Source organism: Aphis gossypii, chromosome 1 (assembly GCF_020184175.1).
Source record: "Aphis gossypii isolate Hap1 chromosome 1, ASM2018417v2, whole genome shotgun sequence".
In the NCBI taxonomy this organism is placed as follows: domain Eukaryota; kingdom Metazoa; phylum Arthropoda; class Insecta; order Hemiptera; family Aphididae; genus Aphis; species Aphis gossypii.
Window position 1 is genome coordinate 74,833,842 of NC_065530.1, and position 21,965 is coordinate 74,855,806.

Here is a 21,965-nt window from a genome sequence, read left to right on the forward strand (position 1 = left end):
TGGTAGTTTCTGGTAAAACAATTGGATCTAGATAATACTTTGGAGAGTCAAAAATAAATATTTTCTAAAAAGCATAAATTTTATCATTGTCTATAAATATTCGAATACTTGTAACGGAAAGAAAAATCGGTAGACGGTAATTATTTGAAAAATATTTATCCGGAATACATAAAATCTGAACCTTATGATATTCCGGAAACTATAATGACTAAATCTTATATTCTGGACAATAATAATTTGGAAAAATATGTAAAAACAAAATATTATCAAATTTTGTTTTGTGTAATTTTCCTCACCACCTTTAATTCTTAAACGACATACAATTACGTCGTTCATGTCGTTTATGAGGTATTACACGAGGCGCTTTTTTTTATTTTTATTGTGATGTCCCCAGTAGGCCTAATCCACATCGTAGCGAATACGAGCGAACGTCGATCGACAATAATAATTGATAATATAGATATTATTAAGATTATTAACTGTACTTTTTCGCGTATGAAATGCGTCCCATACGACAATATAAATATTTAATAATATATCGGTAAAACAAACAAAATATATTGAATTATACATTTAATAAGAAATTAGTTAAATATTAAAATAATTTTAGTTTTGTCGTAGTATGGCATTGGTCCATTTCCAGCTTACTAGTATTGAATTTAAATGCATATTTAATTATCTTACGAAATAAGTGAGGCTGTAAGTATTTGACTAAATAAATTAGTTTAGTTAACACATTTAAATTAATAAAAATAATTAATTTTATTATTAAAAATAGTCATTACGTTAGGTACATAAAAATAATACCCTTCCTCCGGGTACTATTATTTAAATTCAACACTTTTCTAATTCTTAAAATATACTTAATATATAGATGTATACTATATAATATGTGTACCTAAATCTATATACGTTTTTTTTTTTTTTAAGAAGTGTTATAATTTTATACCCATATTATGTTAATCTTGTTTATGACACTTCTAAAAAAGAAAACGTACAAATATTCAAAAAGTAACCAATAAAAACTAATTTTAAATAATTTTGTAATTTTTTTTACATCAAAATTGCTTAAAAAAATAATCCTATCTGAATATGATGTTCAAAGTAGGTGTTGCTTTTCAAAAAGTTTTTATTGAAAATACGCAGACCAATATTTCAAAAAATGTGTATTAATATACCACCAGTCTGTAAAAAAAAAAACGATTCATTCCAAAATAATCCGGCCGAGAAATTCAGTGTTCCCTAAATTGGTGAACCCCTGTATATAATATAATGTTGATCAAATGTGCTCATATATGTATTATTAATATCTTTATATTAATTAAGCTTCAACTTAGGCTATTAGATGTGGGAATTATATGTTTGTTACTATAGGGTATGGTACTGCAAGTTTTTTAAATGAGTTTCTTTTAATATTTTTGCGTAGGTAAAAAAACTATTCATGCTCTTTTATGTTGATTAAAATCAAAAAATTAGAAATTTTTGTCTTGAAATAGGTTCAAGTCACAATATTTTGAAAATCACACGATTTATAAAAATAATAATATAAATATTTGTAAAAAGTTTTAAGTACTTTCAGGTCACTCATTGTTTTATAAATTAACATGTATAATTTTGAATAAGTTTTTAGTGTAAATTAAAAATATTTGATTTGTTTTTAGGCATTTCTCATCTATACAATCAATTAGTTTATTGGGAAGATATATTGCGGTTACATTTATTTCCAGTAAAGTATACTATTTAAATTGTCCACATCTGGTTTTGGATTATCGTTGGTTTAGAACTAAAGATAAAGTGTTTAATACTACCAACAGTTAAACCATAATTTAACTCACATGTCTATAAAATTAAGTTATTTTTTTTTATAGCTTTTAGGGTATTTAATTAGGTACCTAGTTATTATATTTCAACAGCTACTTTTAGAAATTTATATATTAAACTTATAATCCCTCTTTTAACTGTTCTTAAGAATCATACATAATCTGAAGGACATAGGTAGTTGCTAATTATTAGTCAACTATGGTTTATTTTAATGATACCTATATTATGTTTGGAATACAATAAATACTTTTTGCATAACATTTTATAAAAAAATTATATTTGTAAAGAACAAATAAGAACTTCTTAACTGTTTAGGGCATAGATGGTGAACCTATGTCACCGAGTGACATGCACAATGCACATGATCTTTAAATGACACTCAAAGTGATGTTTTTAAGTTTAAAAAAGGGTCATCAAATTACTTGACACACAAGAAAAATAAGACAGAATCAAAAATTTTATTTGACTTGGGGGTACACAAAGGTTTGCCATCCCTGGTTTAGGGTGTTATAGCTGAAATGTCCTGAAGATACTTATATGGGGTCAGAACTTAAATTATAACAAATCAGGATATAAAATATATTTAAGTATTAATAATATTATTTTAAAATTATTGTTACTTATCATTTTTATGTATTCTTTAATGTTTGTTGTAAAAAATGTATTAATTAAGTACAATAAGTAGGAAAAAGATTGCTGATATAAACAAATCAAATTCAACATAAGAGTCACACGAGTTGTTTTATTGTGAAAAAAAAAATATAATTTATTTCAATGGAATAAACCTAGAGCTGTGAGTGGCACCAATACCAGGTCTTCCGTGCTTAACTGGTTTGTATGTTACACTGAATTCACCCAAATAATGACCAATCATTTCAGGCTAAAAAATAAAGTATAAAGGATTAAACATTAGTACTATGATATTATAAACAAATATGGATAACTTAATTATAAGATAAAAATTCAGTAAAATGAAAACGCAACAGTTTACTAACCTTGATTTCAATTTGATTGAAAACTTTTCCATTGTAGACACCAATAATACTGCCTACCATTTCGGGAACAATGATCATGTTACGGAGATGAGTTTTTACAGCTTCAGGTTTTTCCATTGGTGGAGCCTCTTTCTTTGCCCGGCGCAATTTCTTCACCAACGCTGACTCTTTACGTTTAAGACCACCACGAGAGAAACGCCTGCGAGCACGTGAGTGCAACAGCTCGATTAACTGTTCTCTAAAAAATATAATTTAAAGTTAAAATTAGTTAAGAATGATAATAACAATTAAACATACCCTTGGATGTCCAAAAGTTGGTCCAAATCGACGCCACGGTATGTGAATTTACGGAAAGGCCTTTTAGCCTTGTGCTCAACTTCACCCTAAAAAATTGCCATAAAAACAAACATAATAAAATCACGTACAATGTAAAATTAAGACATAATTAGACAAAAAAATTGTGTTCATGTTCTTAATGAAGACTATTGATTAGAAGTAGGAATTTTCGGTCGTGTGAATGATTCGAATCATTTGAATCAGATTAGTCTAGTTATTTGGTCAAATAATTCGATCATATTAGCCATTTTGCTCTTGCATCAAATATTGTTCTTATCATTAAGTGAATCAATTTTCTTATGAAATATGAATCAGTCAATCATAGTGACAGAGATTGATTAAAATATAACGTTGTAGACTGTAGTTTCAACTCGATCGATCCAATTCTAGCTGATATACAAGTTTCATAAAAAAACAATCAAACTACCTTAAGATCTATTTGACAAAATACTTTTTAGTACATCATTAGGTGAGATTCGGTCACTTAAATGATTCGTTCAGTCGCGACTGACCCAACTCTACTATTGATGCATATCATCTGTTTTTCTCATGTTACATTTAAAACTTTAAATGATAATATAAATAATATAAATTAGTTTTTATTTTTATTATTTATGAATACAAAGGAATTAACTGAGTAACCATACAAGAGAAGACGATTAACTCTCTCAAAATCTTAGCTGTTAACATTTTGTGACCTAACCACAACATAATGGGATACATTTTAGAGAAGATTAGAACCCAAAAAAACGAAAATTCACAGCAGCAAATGAGATTTAATATGAATCTGAATATTGTAGGTGATAAATTTAATTTAAAGTAAATTTACAAAGAAGCGTCGTGCTTTAATAGTCTCAACTTATAGGTTAAAATGATTAAATTTACGTATGCGTTTTCACGAATGTTCGTTTTGAATAGTTATTGGATTGAAATAATATTAAAACAAACTTACGGTGTTTTCAGCCATTTTGATGTGGGTTTATGCCTGAAGTAGTCCTAGAACAATTTTTTGGAAAAACGTGTGTTCTTTCCGAACGAAATCAAAATCGTGGAAAAAATGAAGAGGTACTATATTATGTGTAAATGTGGTAAATGGTTAGGTAAAACAAGTTTGAGAGACGACTTTACAGTGTCACCAACTGCATCAAACGTGTAAATGATTTATGGATTAAACATGGTACTAACATTGAACATGTACTATGGTAATAATACGTCTTTGGAATTAAAATTTCTTACCTATTCTTATCACTAAATTAGTTGATTGATAAGATTAAATTCTGTGAATACCACGATTAAAAATATATCTTTGGTGATTACTGAATAACAACAATAAAAATATTAAACAATAACTTACTGTAAAAATTTGTGAAATTAATTATTGTTTAGATCAGTAGTTAATTACGCACTACCGCGGGTATAATTTTTGACGGTCATTTGTTGTAGCTGACATTCAAAACCAAACATGTTTAAGCCTCATATGTTGGAAGTAGAAACCTGGAAAGGCGATTGGGGTTTGCCGTCTATCGATTATAAATGCCTCGAAGTTTTGGTACATTATAATTTTTTCCAATAAAATATTGATCTGATATTTGTACATAAAATAAAAGAACACTAAAATTAAGGCAATAAAACTTTTTTTGTTTTTAGGCTTTTGCTAGGTTTACAAACGCTCCAATTATTATACTTAATTCGAACAATCCATTCAAGTCCATTACCGGTCATTTGCCTGTAGTGAGTTATAATAAACGATTATTAATGGACCGGGACAGTCTAATAGATTGTCTTGACAAACAGGTAAAAAAAATTTACAACAGAAACTCAAAGATGTTCTTCTAATATTGTTATAATGTTATGTGTTTGTGTTTCAAGAATCTCACACCAGATTTTGGATTAACTAGTCTTCAATTGGCTGAGGAACACGCAGCTATTAGTATGATTGATGCTCAACTTGAACCAGCATTATTGTTTGCTTGGTAATCAAATTAAAAAAAAAAAAAATATTTCATAATTCATTTTCGTTTTTCTGTCAGAATATTATGTTTATTTACTTTATAATATATTATTATTGTATAGGTGGATGGACGAGAGTAACTGCCTTAATTTTACCAAGCCATGGTATAGAAATGCTTTAAAATTTCCATTTAACTGGTATTATCCAAATGCATATGAAAGAGAAGCCAAGCATAAAATCTATACATTGTACAAACACCTAGATTCTGACAATGACATAATGACAGAGGTAAAATATTTAAAATTCAGTTTAAAATAATGTTTTATTACTAGTAACTTATGTTATGCATTAAGATTTACACAGAGGCCATTAAGTGTATGAATGGTTTGGAAAGTCGTTTGGGCAACAATTTTTATTTTTTCGGGTCACATCCTACATTATTAGACGCTGTTGCATACAGCTATCTGGGGCCATTATTAAAAGCACCTCTTACTGACAACAAATTGCAAGTACATTTAAAAACTTGTAAAAATTTGTGCATTTGGATAGACAGAATAACAAGAGAATACTTCAAATTAGACTGGCAAGCGCATAAATGCAATGAAAAAAAGAAACTAGAAGAGTTTAAGCAGCAAATGAATGTTATACCTTGGTATAAGAAAGACGAGACAAAAAACATTTTAATTGGATTAGTTACACTCATTACAATGGTTGTATATTCATTCAAAATTGGTCTCATTAGTGTAAGTTCTAATCATTTTATAATGAGATTAACAGATTTTGTAATTTGAGTACATTTTCTAGGTAAGCGATACAAGTGATGAGGAAGATGAAGATTGATTAATCATAAACTTTTTTAATTAGTCATTTTTTTAATATTATTTTTTTATGTTCCTGAATTTATTAGATATTAAATAAATGGATCAAATTATTTAGTTTTTAACACAATTATATTAATATTAAATTTATTTCTAAATTATGATTCATGTCAACAAAAAAATTATTTGGTGGTTACAAACTGATGTTGGACATCATAAATCCCAACAGGTTGGTTCTGTCTTTCATCATAATCAACCCATTCTTTTTCTTCTAGATTAATATCTTCAAATTTGGTATTGGTTTCAATTCCAATACACTTAAATCCATTTCTAGGCGAAAAGTCAATAATTGATATACCCCGACAATCAAATGTTACAATACTTTTAAATTTATTTGAATCTTCTATTGTATACTTTGAAATAGTGTCTGGTAAAATATCTGTAAATAAAATTATTTTGTAGTTTGTTCAACAAATATTATTTTCATATTATGTACTTAAAAAAACTTACCTAATGAACTGTCTCTTGAACACATTTTGCACTTTGTAACTAAATTTGCTTGACCTCTACTTCCTTTCATTGGAACAGTTACCTATAATTTTTTTCATTTAGATTACCAGTTAACATTAATATAACTAGAATTACCAACATCTTGAGATAAGTATATCCATTTGTCGGACTCTTCTCCACAATTTGTACATCGAAACTGTAAAAATTTTTTTAAAAGATTATTTATTAAGACTGCATGAGAAAATAGTTATTAATGGTTAAATAAAATTGCGTAAGACATTAAAAAATATTAAAAGAACATTAGCAATTCACTATTGATTCATTAAATGTTTATTGATAATTCATACAAATTGGCTTACAGTTGAAATATAAATTCCAAAAAAAAGTAAAATATTTATTTACAAGAAATGAATGATGATTAACATTAAAGATATTGATATAATTCTAAATTGAATTTAAAAAAAACTTTTATCATACTTTTAAATACCATCGAAAATCTTCTCCGTCAGGTGTAAGTTCGGTTACATTTTCTAAGTTTGCTTTTAATTGTAGTGAGATTTTCTATAAATAAAAAAAAAAAAATTACTTTGTAAAAATTATAGATTTTCAAAATATTAAAAATGAATGCTGAACTATCATTATAATACTATACAATGTATAATGCTTTTTATATGTAATTTGTGTGTTAATTATACATATTATTATGTTGTATTAAAAAGAAATATAAATTTTGAGTAATAAAAAAAAACTTACCACCATTATGCTTTGGATATTGACTAATACTACCTAGTAATGCTTGATATGAATAAATTAATAATAATAAAAAAAAATCAATTAATTGGGCTGTAATGAGTTAAATATTTTGTAAATGGTATAATTACTGTCTGGTGTCTGAAACAATTTTTATTCGTAACTTAAGTAAAGTGATAATAAAATACATACAACTATGTATTCATTATTCAGTATATTATTATCAAGAATTAAGAAAGCGGAGGAATATAAATTACTAGAGATGACACTCGCTGTAGTACTGTTCTGACAGAATACGAGACATGAAATCTACAGTGAAAAATTTATCGGAGCCTAGACTCTTGAATAGTGGATTATGAATTTATGAATAACGTATAAATGATTAATCAGAACTTAGTGAATATAGAGATAGGAACTTACTAGTTACTACAGAACGTACATATTCTACTATTACTATTCTACTATCTATTAAACTGAAATATTGAATGAAGTCTGTTGTAGTCTGTAGATAAAAATAAAGGATAAAGCTGGTACCAAATTCTAGATAAGAAGACATACTAATGAGAATTACACGATTAAATGACCACAGGCTGCGCTGCAGCTGCTGTATTGTCTAAGATTTTATTGTTATCATTTCACACTTGTAGCTCTCGGCTGCTATCATCTTGGGCGTGTTTACTGGCTTGTGAGTTGAGTTTTGTTTACCAAACATTAAATTATTATGACTAGTTAACTATACTTACCTATTACTTCATTATGGACACCGTCAATTGAGTTTGCATTCCGAGTTTGGGTGCAGTGGTGTACGCGTATTTTTTGTTATATTTTTTAGAAAACAGTTTTGACTTTCAATATTAATTTCAAATTCGGTGACGATTCAATGTGATAATCTGCAACTAAAAGAAAAAAACACAACTCCTACAATTTAATATTTGTTGAAAATTTTTGATAATTTAGATTTTTATTGAACACTATTTACATTTTTTGATTCCATCAACTCCATTGAAATGTACGCCAGAAGTAAAACTCCCAGTATGGGAACGCCGTCCGTGTACTCGATACACGCCAGTCATCTGACTATTCGATCTTCTAACCTGCGATCAACACGTTCCATGAAATCTTTACGTGTGCCGTGGTATCAACGTCCTATATTGAAAGATGCTTACTTCCTTGATACGCAGAGAGGTGCACTTGTCATTGCCTTCTATTCACTGGTAAGCATTCAGTCATTCATATATAGATTCATTTGTGCATTGGTATTTTTAATTTATATTTATATATTTTTATGATATGATTTTATCATTCATTAGTTTCTAAGTATTTTTACTTTGGTGACATCTGCGTTTGATACATACTGTCTGGCCATGGCTGCTCCTGGATCTACTCATTATGGTTACTATGTCATGAGCTATCAGTTTGTATATGTTGGAAGCTCCTGGGGTAAATATAAATAATATTATGTTTTATCATTAATACCCAAATGTAACAATTATTTATTTTTAAATGATCATATGAATCATTTTATATTTCAGTCAGAAATTTATTGGTCTTATTCTCGTTGTTCTCATTTGTCGTGGCAGCTGTTATTTTTGTGACAAGTTTGATTTTGATATCTGCATTACGCAAGGTAAAATAAGATAATTTATTTCACAATTAATGTGATAATGGTAATGTTAATATTAATTTTTACAACTTTCAGGAGCACGAGAAACGAATTGTGCCTTGGTTATTTTCGTTTGCTGCATTTACAGTATTTCGATTAATTGACTGGTTGTTTTCATCAATAGCCAACGATCCTATATTTGGATATAATTTTACTATGATTTTGCTGGGTGCATTATTCAATGTCATCAATGTTTACGGTTGGATACTTGTATATTCATTGTATTTGGAATTATTTGATTTGACTAAGCTCGAAGATTTAGCACATTTGAGAGTATGTATTTTATCATTTTTCCTTTTAACTGTGTTTACAAATTTAATATTTTATTTTAGATTGGAACTATGGCGTCACTAAATGCATCTACAACACATTCTTTAGCTGGATCTCGTCCTACTACTCCTCATAGTACAGTTTCCACTGTTCCAGTATAACATGATATGATATTTTATTGATAAATCAACCAGGAATGTAGTATTTATTTTTAATTTTTAAACTATAGTAGAGTCGCTAATTCAGACTTGATATAGATCTGAATATCTGATGTAGCGAGGTCTGGAATAGCGAAACTTCACTATATCATAGGTATTATTATTTAGACTAATGACAATGCGCTTTGACACAATGTAAACTTATCCGTCCATTTTGTGTTCAAATGTTTTGAATTGTTGACAATTAATCAGTATTTTTTTTTAATCATAAGTATTATTTATCATTTTTATACTTGAATACATTTTATATCATTATTTTTAATGTTATTTTTACATGGGTTAAATACATTGACATTGACAATCAATGTCTGATTTAAAAAAAGTATAATAGTAAAAAACTTATAACATAACTTTCTCATTACCTATAGAGAAAATTAAATTTTTATTAAAAAAACACAGTGCCATATGTAGGGGCAACGCGGTTTATATTTCATCAGATAATTTATCATATCTCCACATTTTCTTGAACTTATAAAAGCCATAAATACTATAATATTGTTAGTAAAAAAAACATTTCTTGTTTTTCAGAATATTTGGTATCAAACTTTATTTTTATTATTAATATATGAGGACAATGGGAGATAACATTTATTTATTAATATTACAATGAAAGTACATTAACATATATTTATAATATACTGTTTTGTTTTATCTTTATTGTTTGACAGGATAACATAATATCAATTGTTAGTATCTGTATTATACATTTTGATCTGATTTTTTTTATTGATGAAACTAATACAACCCAAATAAAAGAAAGTAAAATTCAATTTACAAAATTAAATAGTATTTTGTAATTATATACTACTATTTATACTCCTTATTATATTTTACCTATGGTATTAATAACTTTAAGAACAAAAGTTTCTTTATTTATATATAAATATATTTTTATTGCACATATCTAGTTAATATTTTTTACCAAAATTTTACCTTATTTTTATTGAGACATTTATCAGTCTCTAATAGCTTATATTTTATTAAATTTTAGTTTTAATATGAATACAAACCAAATAATTTTTTACAGTAAACTATTTCTATTTTATTAATTGGTTTTACCAATTATTTTAATTATTAGATTAAATGATACATGTCAACTGTAATTTTTTTTTGTGAATCTTCATTTATTTTGTTACTTTTATTAAACTTAACAATAATTGAGAGGATATTATAGTTTTATCATAAACTAAAGTAAATGAATATTTTCTCACATTACCTATATTTTTGCATACTTATAAGTAAACACATGTAAATGCATTGTTAACATGGTTTAATAAATTAATAGTTGTAAACAACGTTTTAATAACTGATTTGTTGTGTTGACAATACCTATATTTTAGTATTTTAGATTTTGTGTGGAATATTAATATTTTGATTTCAAAATGACAACAACATTGTTTTGTCTTTTTATTAGTGTTATCATTATTTGGGGTAGTAGAAATAGCTTTGATTTTTAATTTTCATTAAACATCGGTTTTTAGGAAATTGAATCTAGTTGGTGTTTATGGGTGAGAGGGTGGGTGGGTCTTAATTAATTGTAGCATGATTTTTTTTTTTACGTTAAATTAAAACAAATTATTAACTGTTGATAGGTATTTACATTTTCGCTAAATATTTGTATTAACATTTCATACACATGGTGAATTTAGGTATTTATAAATATATTGGGTTTTTTAATCGTTTTTAAGTATGCAATGATTATTGAATTCAAATTTAACAAAATATATATTACAGTTATATATTTACTCCTCAATGACAAGGTAAACTTAAAAACTAGAACTTACAGTAATACAGTATGGTTACCTATTATTCTCATTTTTTAATTGTGAACGAAGCGATGAATGTATTGATTTTATAATGATGTGTGTTTTTTTTTGTCTGTACACTATAACCTGTCGAATTAATGTTTCAATTTAAAACTTCAGGGATGGTTTCCAATGGAAAAGTGAATATCCTTGGTGCATTATAGAGATCAAAAGTTTCCATTAGTTTTCTAAATATCGGGGAAAACCACAAAATAATGACGGAAAAACAGGAATTTTTGATCAAAACCAGTTTTTGACAAAATCGGTTTTTATATAATATTGTAACTCTAAAACAGATCACTGTAAATACTTGAAATTTTCACTAAATGTTTATATAAGTGTTAACTATACATAATTAAATTTTCAAAATATGGATTTTTTGAGCTGTTTATAAACAACTGGAATATTCGATTTATAATATAATTTAATTATCAAAATAGTTCACTTATATTAAGGCTATTTATAGGCATTTTAAATATTCGTTTTTGTTTAGTTTTTTTTTTAAAAGTGACAATAACATTTTTTTGGCAAGTCAAAATACTTGAAAATTTAACACATAGTTCCCCATGAGTTAGTTTCTTAGTGATTAAAAAATTATAAGAATACATGGACACAATTTTTTTTTATTAGCTTTGAAGTTCAAATATTGATAAAAAATCGTCAAATCATGAATATTTGCAATTTATTTTGTAATTAAAAATTTATTAAAAATTTGTGTAAGTAGCTAACAGTTGAAAATTTAAAACAAGATTTTCCACAAGTTTGGCTTACAATGATTGTAAAAGAACTTGAATCTTGGCCAATTAAAAACAAATTGATCTTGTGTTTAAATTTTTACGAAATCCAAAATGTACGCGTAAAATAATGATTTACTATCAAATAATTTAAAATTTTTATGATAGTTAAAAATTACTAGTCGTAGAAACTTGAAACATACTTAAGTTGTTTAAAATGACATTTTTCGTACAAGATTTGTTTTTGGAGTACCTACTCAGTTCATTAAAGCATAAACCACCTTTTTCACCACCCAATGGAAAATATATATTCTAGGCTGACAAATCATCTCCGTTCAGAATATTGTTTTTCGTATACAATGATACCTATCATTGGATTCAAATTTAACACATTGGAACCACCCCTGAAGTTTTAAATTGAAGCATTTTATCGATAAGTTATGACGTACACAGATACACATACACACAAAAAAAAAAACAAAAACAAAACATATATCATTGTAAAATCAATACATTCATCGCACTTTGTTTGGAATCTTATACTATTCATAAAATGAGTGTGAAAATTGATAATTGACAGAAATTTTTAGAAATACTAATAAAAAAAAAAATTATGTAACAATTATAGGTAAACAATGACACAAGAATTCAAAATTTGAAAAATGTACATTCATCAAACAAATAATTTAAACCGACCCAGTACCTAACGTTCCAAAATGAGCATAGATATTATATTTCGTTATATACCTATATGGACTACTAGTGGCTATGATATACATAGGTAAACTATATACTAGTGTATTTGGACCATACTATGGAGCTTATAGCCTATAGGTATATATATATTTGCCGCGCTGCATATGCGGTAGGAATATTGTTAAACATCATTTCCCCGTCCCTGGGGGAATCATGGAGGAAATCAAACGGAAAGCCTGGACAATACATATACACACACACATCACATATGATATATATATATACTTTTGAATAAGGAAAAAAAATAGTATATTATGAAATATTTTTAATATAATCGACGACGACGACAATATACTATGTGTAGGTATATTCCCGCCAGTTACCTACTACAACTCTGGTATGTGGTAGGTATATAATGCTGTTATTGTAATAAAATTACATAATAATATGTATATATAGATACATATTTGCTTGTTAGGGATAAATGTTCGTGTAAAAGGTACAAATGTTGATACAGTTTTTTTTGATTTTGTACTGTCCACGATTAACTTTTTTGGTCTATGTGCTGTGTCTTTTAAATTATATTCATTGTATTAGGTATATTAAATTAATTGTCACAATTGAAATTATCGTGTTTTACTATCATCGTATATTTGTGAGGATTATGGACCTGTTTTATGCGACATTGGCGATTAAATGAATTTGTATATTTGCTATAATATCATAAGTAAAATATACCATAGGTATCATGTATATTTAATTAAATGCCATAAAATGATCAAAGTACTTAGTGTTAATTTTTTTTTTATAATTCGTTATTCTTAGAGTAAATCTAATTTTTTTTTTCTCGTGTTTATTACTTACCTATTTTAAATACTTATTATATAAGAATAATAACTTGTTTTGTTTATCTATTTAAAATTTTATTATTTAATTCTTTAGATTGTATTAGTTCTGCATTTTAAATTTTTCTTTCTCTCTTCCTTTGTATACTTTTATTTGATAATACTGTATGTTACTTACATAATTGTAAAACTTAATTACTTTATACTCTTTATCTATAATTTAAACTTTGCTTAAAAAAATAGGTACCGAACCATAAAATTGTAATTATAATGAAATTGTAGCAAATTACGATGATTTAAATAATAATAATAATAATTATACAAAAATTATAGGCACCTGAATAGTATGGTTGTAATTAAGTTGTACCTATAATATATTTATGTGTTTTACTATATTTCTTTTCTTTTTTACTTTGGTAACTATGTATTAATAAACTGGCTCCATTATGCCACTCTTAATTTTTTCCAAAGAAAAGAAATTCCATTAACGTATCAATTATTAAATTTACTACAGTTATCTGCTCTAAGATGACGTTCATATAGATTAGTTGCTTGGCTGCTTGGGCCAGTATCTTTGACTTTACTTAAACATCATTAAATGTTCTGTATTCATATTTACTTGGACGGGCTCACTTGTAATTCTTTTCTATTATTTTCTTTTATATAACAGAGTACTTTATCTACGAACTGGGCTTTATACCATCACCGATAAAACACATCATAGCGTAGGTACCTAGTTATATGTTGCAAGGCGTTCAAACTGTTAACTCCTTCTGTTCATCATTTACACCTCGCGTGATTTTCGTATTGTACATAGGTATAAGTTATTAAGCCTTAATGCCATATTGTGAACTTAGTACGCCCTAAATACTGTTAATAATAAATCAGTCACAAATGCAAAAGTTAATAGGATTTAAATTAAATGAATCTTAGTGAAAAAATGTAAATTCTTATAATATTATTAATATTAAATTTAAATACCCAATGAACACGAACAACAATATTGTATTTTTAAGATTTTTTTAAACTACATTATTTTATAAATGTATTTTAAAAAAAGTTTATTTAGGATATTTGACTTACACCACTCTTTATATATGTCACTGTTATATAATAATCATACTAACGATTTATAGTTAATTTAAAAAATAAAATTGCAATACTTTTTTTTATAGGTATACAATATGCATGGCTTGATATAAGAATATATATATTATTATACTTACTCTGAAATAAGAAAAACTAATATGTCTTTAATCATATTAATCGATATAGTGTTTAAAGATATTTTTATGGTTTTAATTTGCTTTTATTTAATCGAAAATGTACGCAAGTTTAGTGTCAACGATGAATTTTCAAATCTAAATTTGAAAAATTTGAAAAAGTCTTAATATTATTAATTATCATACAAACACAATACTTCTTTCCTAGCAGATATGAATATCTATAAAAGATGAAAAAGGTTCTCCTGCAGTGAGGAAATCTAAAATTAATTTTTGCAGAAGCAAACAAAATAAATCATAATATCCAAAGGATTTAAGTTCAAGGTGTGAATACCATAGAATACTCATGAAGTGAGTCATTGTAGATCTTGATAAAAAACAATGAAATATACTATTATATCTGATGACTGGCTGATGAATAATATACATATTTACGCGCATTAATTATATCTATTCTCTAATAAAATTATTTTTTGGTTATTTGATTTATAAACAAGGGAATAGTGTAATGATGTGTATGAGTGAATAAATTGTTTTTTTGACGGTATTATAATTTTCTTACCAAATGGCAGAAGTATACGATATTGTTTTTACTTATAACGTATTGGGAACGATAAAGTTTTATTATACAGAAAGTTATGTAGGTAGATTCCATAAAAAATGAAATCAGACCATGCAGGTTTGTTGAATATGTGCATGGTGAGAATAAAGTTTGAAAATATTATCATACGTCATTATTGTTTTAAATAAAAGTGTTATTTGTATGATTTGTTTATAAGTTTCCGTAGTATGTAAATGGATATATCTGTAAGAAGGAAACAATACAATGGGTGTGATACTGTGATGTCCTTTAAAAGTTTCTGTAAAATTACAAAATAATTATTTAATATTATAATCACGTACCCGTTTTAACAAAATACAATAAACTTTGGTTATTTGGTTGTTTAAAAATAATTATCTTGGAATATTTAATAATTTACTTAATTAAATACTACACTATGACTATATTACTATACCATTCAAAACTTGAAATACATTTTAAATATTGTCGACCGATTTCTATTGTCGAGACTCAAAACAATTATGAAAACTTCAAAATTACATGATTTATTTCAGTTGCTTATTATGCTATCTATTATAGATATATTAAATTTCCTGTAAAATAAAAATTTATTTAGAAAATCTTTTATTGTAACATATTCATTATTCATGAACAATTTGAATTTATTTTGCCCTTTTCTTTTTAAATTGCTTATTTTTGAATATTTTGTCGATTTATTGTGCATAATATAAGTGTTTCCTTAATTAACAGTTTTTCACTCCATAGATTGAAACAATTCAGTTCTGAAAATAATGCATAATTTATATGTTATAGACTGTAGTACTCTATTTAAAAATTTTATTATGATACTAAAACACGATATCGTAGTAACTATTTCTAATAGTGCTAACCAGTAAATTATCGTTACATGGAAGTTATACATTAAAAATGTATGATTTTTAATTCACAGTACTTACAATATTATACTTTTATTTTATGATATGTCTATAAAATATATACCAATAACCTATATATCATTATTAATTAGGTATATATATATAATATTTCAAATAATTCAGTAGGTATTTAAAAGTCTTTTTTATATTTTTAATATTTAATACTTTTTTTTTTGTTTAATTATGAGAAATGTATAGGTAGGTACATATACCATGTATATTGCATGTAATGACTTAAAGTTTAACGATTAATTATAGATAGTATATTATCGTCAAAAGCGATCTAAACATAAAATATAGTAATTATTTTATATATTTCCTTATATTATCAGCTGTCCATTACGATGACTGTATAGACTGTGCCCAGAGAAGTAAATAAGTGTTATCGTGCTTGTACTCCATGTCCATGTTTTGCACCTAAATTATTTATTCGACCATTTAAGTTTTGGGTTCTAGATGAAGTCGGATGTATAAACACTGGAATAAAAGTTTAAATAACACTCATATGTCATAACCGTTATTATTCGTTTTTATATAGAATAATAATTCTACTTATTTAATATTTACATTGGGTTTATGTATTTTAAAGAACAAGTTGTACAATATTTAAAAAATTTAAATAAACGTACTCACAGTGTTCAGCTCTCGGTGTTAGTGACTTGTCATTTCTAATCATTTACTCACTTTTAATATTTCAAATCAATACAGGGACAATAGTTAATGATCAGTCATAAATCATCGACATTTAATACAGCATAGTCAATGGTTGCATGTAGGGAATTGTAAGTATCTCTAGTTTGTTACTTTGAGTAACTTAGTTGTACGTCAGTTGTTTCTGCCAAGAATTTTATTATTTTTATTTTACTTTTTACCCTTACCTAACCTTATATAACTGCTCTAACTACTCTAAACTGGCTACTTTAACGACCCTTAAGCGTTACCTCTCCTGCATATGTAAATATATATATATATATGTATTATAGGTATCATAAATGTGATGGAGTATATCGTATTGATGTACTTTTATGTTTTTGATTATAATATACTTGTATTATAATGATGTAGGTAGTAGTTTATATTTTAATTCGTTATCAAGAGAACAAATAAAATAATATATTTTAAACACGTATAAATCATATTGTATTATCTTATCACTTGTACTGGCTCGGTCAAAAGATGTGTTGACTAAATAAGCTCTCCAAAAGCTAAACCCTCTGAAGCCAACTGCAGTAAGAGAGACAAGTGCCGCTGGAGAGTTAAATTAGAAATACTTAATACATATTTCTTTTTAAGTACGCATTTTAGAAAAATAATGATTATTTAATCTATTTTTTGTTAACTTAATCAGTTTTGATCAAAAAGTAATTGATCGTTTGTGGTTCGATCCCAGGGCGATGACAAAATTTTTTTTAATTTTTTACAGTCCTTAATTAACATTATTTTTCTATAATAATTAATCCATAATGTTATTGACGTATTGAAGTTTCCCCAGTGAGAAGTATCTTCGTTTAGTGAGATATGTCTTTATTTTCTTTCTTTCATCCCATTAACTTATATTGTTTTATTAATTTGAACAGATTGTGTAATAAGAAAAATATATAAGTGCTCAGCCTACTAGTCACTACAAGGACATTGATTTTTAAATTAAAATTAAAAAAATTAATTAACTTAAATTTAAATCTCCGAGTAGGGATTTTCGCCTTCAATCACATATCATGTACGCGTCATGTTTGAAGGGGAAAAATAACGCACGTGTATTTGGTGACCTAGAATAGCCATCAAATGGAAACGCATACCTTGGGTAAGTAGATTAGATTCGGAAAGGGTTGATTGTCCAATATGTTACCGTACGCGTGGTGGTTTATACCATACTGTACAATATGGGTTGTTGCGTTGACCACACGTTTGTTATTTAGATGAATTGTGTATTAGTTTTGAATAAATCTACCAACCAACACGAAACTGAAAAATCATGACATAATAATAGAAATAAGATGTATGATTGGAAAGAATAATACCTAATAATAAAAAAAAAAAAAAATTAATAATATAAATAATAAAACGATAAAATATGTATGTATAATATATTATTATAAATATATAATGACGTGTGGTTTATAAATGTACATTTTATACTTGATATAATCGTATAATATATAGTCTACTCATTGAAATAATCATTACAATATTCATCGAAATTAATATGCTTTGGAAAAAACCACATATAGATAAATAAAAACTTAAAGATTAAGTATTGTTTTGGATCGTGTTTAGTACAAACGGTATGTTAGGTACGTTATACGTATTTATACAACATTAATCTAGATGGTAGTTAGGTATCAATATTACAATACAATATTGTGAAGTACGTTATTATTTTCACAGCGGCTTTTTTTTTATGCAAATATAAATTAATATTTATTTATTTTTAATACAACATTATATAATGATTTATATTAACGGCTAAGTCATTAGCCTACCACTGAACAATACAAATTGTACAATGCAAATAGTTTTCATCTAAGAACGTTCAACTTATATAGAGTAACTCCATTAAAACACAAATCTTAATGTAATAATATTGTTATAACTTTTATTTATATTATTATATAATTTTAATAGTAGGTAGTAATAATAATAATAATATTAATAATAATTATTATTTATTATTATTGCCGACAGGTTAAACATAACTCATGGCTGTTGTGTCGCTTTCTTTTGGACAACATGACTGACAACACGGGAACACACACTGTAGAGTGTTTTTGAATGCTTCCCTGAAGTCTCTATTGAAGTAGGCGTATATCAGTGGGTTCAGTGATGAATTGAAATAACCGATCCAAAATAACACAGTCACAAGTGTTTCCGGGAAGCTACATGGATCTCCGCATAAAGTCGAAATCACATACCTAAAAATCAAATAAATTAAATATATTATTAAATTATCTGTACATAGATGTATATTGTGTAGGTATTGGAAGTTTAAGGTTAGGTCTTAGGTGTTTGTTTGTTGTACACTTAGATAATACACATAATATACATAATAGTATTATCTAAGGTTGTACATAAAATATTTAAAATAATATTTATATTATAAAATCACAGAGTAGTTAGATAATATTATGTTATTAGAGAATGGAGATAGACCTTCAATAAAGTTTAAATAAAATAGATATATTGTTAGTACTTATCAAGTTGAGTGAACTATAATAAGATTATTTGATTCTTTATCTTGCAGAGTTGAACATTTAGTAAAAATAAATTTATTAAGACAAGGCATATGATAAAAATGTGATTTTAGAGCTAACATTTTGGCATGATACAAAAATACCATTCTCGAAGGCTTATATTATATGCTTATTTAATTTTATAGTATATTAATGCTTAGTGTATGATATCACTGATAGAATCTCGATTCTCCGTTAATACTATATCAAGAAATTTCTTGTGGTGAAATAAGCTTCTATTTTTCAAATAAAAATCAATCATGAGTTTTTTGAAAAATTCTTATGTTTCTCAGCTAAAATTCGAATTCTACACTCAAATTTAAAAATTTATAACTAATCATGAAGAAACCAAAACTTATTATAAACGATTTCTCAGTGGCGTGCGGTCAGGGCAAGTGAGGTAAGCGCCGCATACCCTCTCAAAAAGGAAGAAAAATAAATTTAATTCATTCATTATGTCAATGACATAAGCAATATCATATAAGTTTTTTATTTTAGATATAGTAGGTACACTCATCAGTAATTATACTTTATTATCTATATTATAATTTTATAGTGATTGGTAAGAAAATTAATAAATTAAGTTCATGTAGGTAGGTAATATATTGACAGAAGCGCTTCGGATTTTGATTACTCGGCTCATATAGTATGGAAGGTATAGCCGGGTATGGTAGGGCGGGGTGTCCACAATTTTATGCATCAGTCGGAAGCGCTATATCGAGCGCTTTTAAATACTTTTTCTGGTACCATACTTTCGATAATTGGTTTTTTTTTTGGTTAATCACAATACAATAATTTTAATGTTGTTTTATAATATTTTAACTATAAAAATAAAATAAAATTTAGATTTTTATGATAAAGTTACTAATGAATTTATAAAAAAAGATAGATGAATGGATTTTATTTATAAAAAGATAAATAAATACTATACATTAAAAAAAACTATTTTTATTTACTTAAATTATTAATAATTTACCTTAATAAGTAACGGTTTTTTTTGCACTTATCCAGCTTTAAATACTACCGCACGCCGCTGCGATTTCTTAATAGACTCTCCCACTCAAAACCCCTGATATCTAATTTAGCTACTTGCACAATCCTTAGAAATTCTCTACGACGTCCGAAAAGAAATTGGTGTAGAGACCTTCTCACCTTCTTTATGATTAATGGTAATAATAGTAATAGTCAACAATAACTTTCTACTAAGAAAGAGAAAAATATATAGGTATAATATACAGATATTTAAGTATAAGCAAAAGGTAGTTCTATTACTGGATGGCTTATTCTCTCACATTTTTATGTTATTTTTTTTGTAGAATATATTCTTATTGTACCTTTTATTGTTTATTTTCTAATAAAAATTAAAAAAAAAGTATTTATTATACTAGAAACATTTTTAAAAATTAAAAAATTATAAAATGTTCATAGATTAATATTAATTATTACGTTTTTAAAATCTTTTATCCTCAATAGTTAATACAACAAGTGTAATTGCTCAAAAATTACAAATTTAAACTTCGGTTTTAATACCTACATAATAATTTAAAAAGTCAACTGCTACAGAATTTACATAAAAAAGGATTATTCTCATTTGAAATTAGAAGTCAACTTAACTATAAAATAACTTTTTAAAAAGATAATATAAACGAATTTAGGTAGAGTAAAACTTCCATAAAATGAACTTACATTTAACAAAATTTTCTGTTTAATGAATTATTTTTGAGAATCATGATCCTCGTTGTTAATCATGCATTAATTATATTTAACAAATTTCTCTATAATACGATTTTTTTTGTTGTTCTCCATGAGACTTTGTTATAGAGAAGCTTAACTGTAACAATGTATTTTAAAATATGGTTCATATGTAAGTATAGGTACTTCAAAATTCCAAAAATCAGAATTTAAATAAATCCAATATGTAAAAAAAAAAACGGGGTTGAAAGTATGATCGCCGATTCTCTATTTAATGTTTGTATAATCTATAATATTTGTTTTTGTAACTTTAAACTAGGTTACTAGAAAGGTGTATTAATTAATATTGATATAGATGTTAAAATCGATTCGCTATCGTTTATGGCAGATATTTGTGTTAAAAATATAGATGAAAATAAAAAAATGTAAAAAAAAAAAACTGATAGGGAAGTAATTTTATCGTTTGTTGCTTGTATTATTATTTATTCACTATCACAGAAATAATAATTATTATTAATTATATATTATTATAGGATTTTGCCGACCGGCGTGCAGACCGGAGCGAAGTGGCATAGTGGCGCGGCTGGCGGAAGGTTTCAAATTCCTCACACGAGGCGTAACCGTCGGCCCTACATCGCTCACCACTCACCGCCATCTACAGCTATAGCACACTGAACTTTTCCCGGTCTCGAGGTGTTTATGGGCGCCGAGTCTCAACGGACCCGGAGCGGCGTCGACGTTCTGCTGGAGTGTTTAGCCCCGGCTTGTGACATTTGGGCAACGGCCGCAAAAACGAAACGGAACTTTAACAATTTTCGTCTTGAGTATAATATCATATACATTGTATACAATGTACATATTATATTATATCCTCTTAAAACTTTTGTGAATATAATAATAATATATTCTATACA

General features: G+C 26.6%; 5 protein-coding genes across 11 annotated transcripts in view; 2 read left to right on the forward strand and 3 right to left on the reverse strand.

Moving 5' to 3' along the window:
• Nucleotides 1-2,543: 2,543 nt before the first annotated feature.
• On the reverse strand, nucleotides 2,544-4,271 carry LOC114119714 (40S ribosomal protein S15). The gene is made up of 4 exons (XM_027981392.2): nucleotides 4,105-4,271; nucleotides 3,114-3,199; nucleotides 2,817-3,054; nucleotides 2,544-2,701 (listed from the first exon to the last, which is right to left on the reverse strand). Exons 1-4 carry the CDS (start codon nucleotides 4,117-4,119, stop codon nucleotides 2,588-2,590), a joined length of 453 nt encoding a protein of 150 aa, XP_027837193.1. The 5' UTR covers nucleotides 4,120-4,271; the 3' UTR covers nucleotides 2,544-2,587.
• A 145-nt stretch (nucleotides 4,272-4,416) lies between these two features.
• Nucleotides 4,417-6,034, forward strand: LOC114119710 (metaxin-1). Its single transcript, XM_027981384.2, has 6 exons — nucleotides 4,417-4,701; nucleotides 4,800-4,946; nucleotides 5,022-5,125; nucleotides 5,226-5,391; nucleotides 5,457-5,846; nucleotides 5,908-6,034. The coding sequence occupies exons 1-6, from the start codon at nucleotides 4,615-4,617 to the stop codon at nucleotides 5,941-5,943; spliced, it is 930 nt and encodes a 309-aa protein (XP_027837185.2). The 5' UTR covers nucleotides 4,417-4,614; the 3' UTR covers nucleotides 5,944-6,034.
• On the reverse strand, nucleotides 6,032-7,743 carry LOC114119712 (CXXC motif containing zinc binding protein). Of its 7 annotated transcripts, none has more exons than XM_050197555.1 (6): nucleotides 7,602-7,743; nucleotides 7,185-7,226; nucleotides 6,919-6,992; nucleotides 6,567-6,627; nucleotides 6,432-6,513; nucleotides 6,032-6,360 (listed from the first exon to the last, which is right to left on the reverse strand). In XM_050197555.1, the coding sequence occupies exons 2-6, from the start codon at nucleotides 7,188-7,190 to the stop codon at nucleotides 6,104-6,106; spliced, it is 480 nt and encodes a 159-aa protein (XP_050053512.1). In that variant the 5' UTR covers nucleotides 7,191-7,226; nucleotides 7,602-7,743; the 3' UTR covers nucleotides 6,032-6,103. The 7 variants fall into 7 exon arrangements, with proteins under 7 accessions (XP_050053512.1, XP_027837190.1, XP_027837188.1 ...); XM_027981389.2 differs by having other exon boundaries at nucleotides 6,571-6,627; nucleotides 6,909-6,992; XM_027981387.2 differs by having other exon boundaries at nucleotides 6,571-6,627; nucleotides 6,909-6,992; nucleotides 7,185-7,322; nucleotides 7,602-7,740.
• Nucleotides 7,744-7,858: 115 nt separating this feature from the next.
• LOC114119711 (uncharacterized) lies at nucleotides 7,859-9,589 on the forward strand. The gene is made up of 5 exons (XM_027981385.2): nucleotides 7,859-8,395; nucleotides 8,492-8,621; nucleotides 8,714-8,808; nucleotides 8,881-9,117; nucleotides 9,177-9,589. The coding sequence occupies exons 1-5, from the start codon at nucleotides 8,189-8,191 to the stop codon at nucleotides 9,273-9,275; spliced, it is 768 nt and encodes a 255-aa protein (XP_027837186.2). The 5' UTR covers nucleotides 7,859-8,188; the 3' UTR covers nucleotides 9,276-9,589.
• An 8,610-nt stretch (nucleotides 9,590-18,199) lies between these two features.
• Nucleotides 18,200-21,965, reverse strand: part of LOC114119725 (octopamine receptor beta-3R-like) — a 171,973-nt gene continuing 168,207 nt past the window's right edge. Inside the window, exon 5 of the mRNA XM_027981404.2 lies at nucleotides 18,200-19,041. Coding sequence (XP_027837205.2) covers nucleotides 18,816-19,041 — 226 coding nt within the window. The 3' untranslated portion in view covers nucleotides 18,200-18,815. The remainder of the gene's footprint in view (nucleotides 19,042-21,965) is intronic.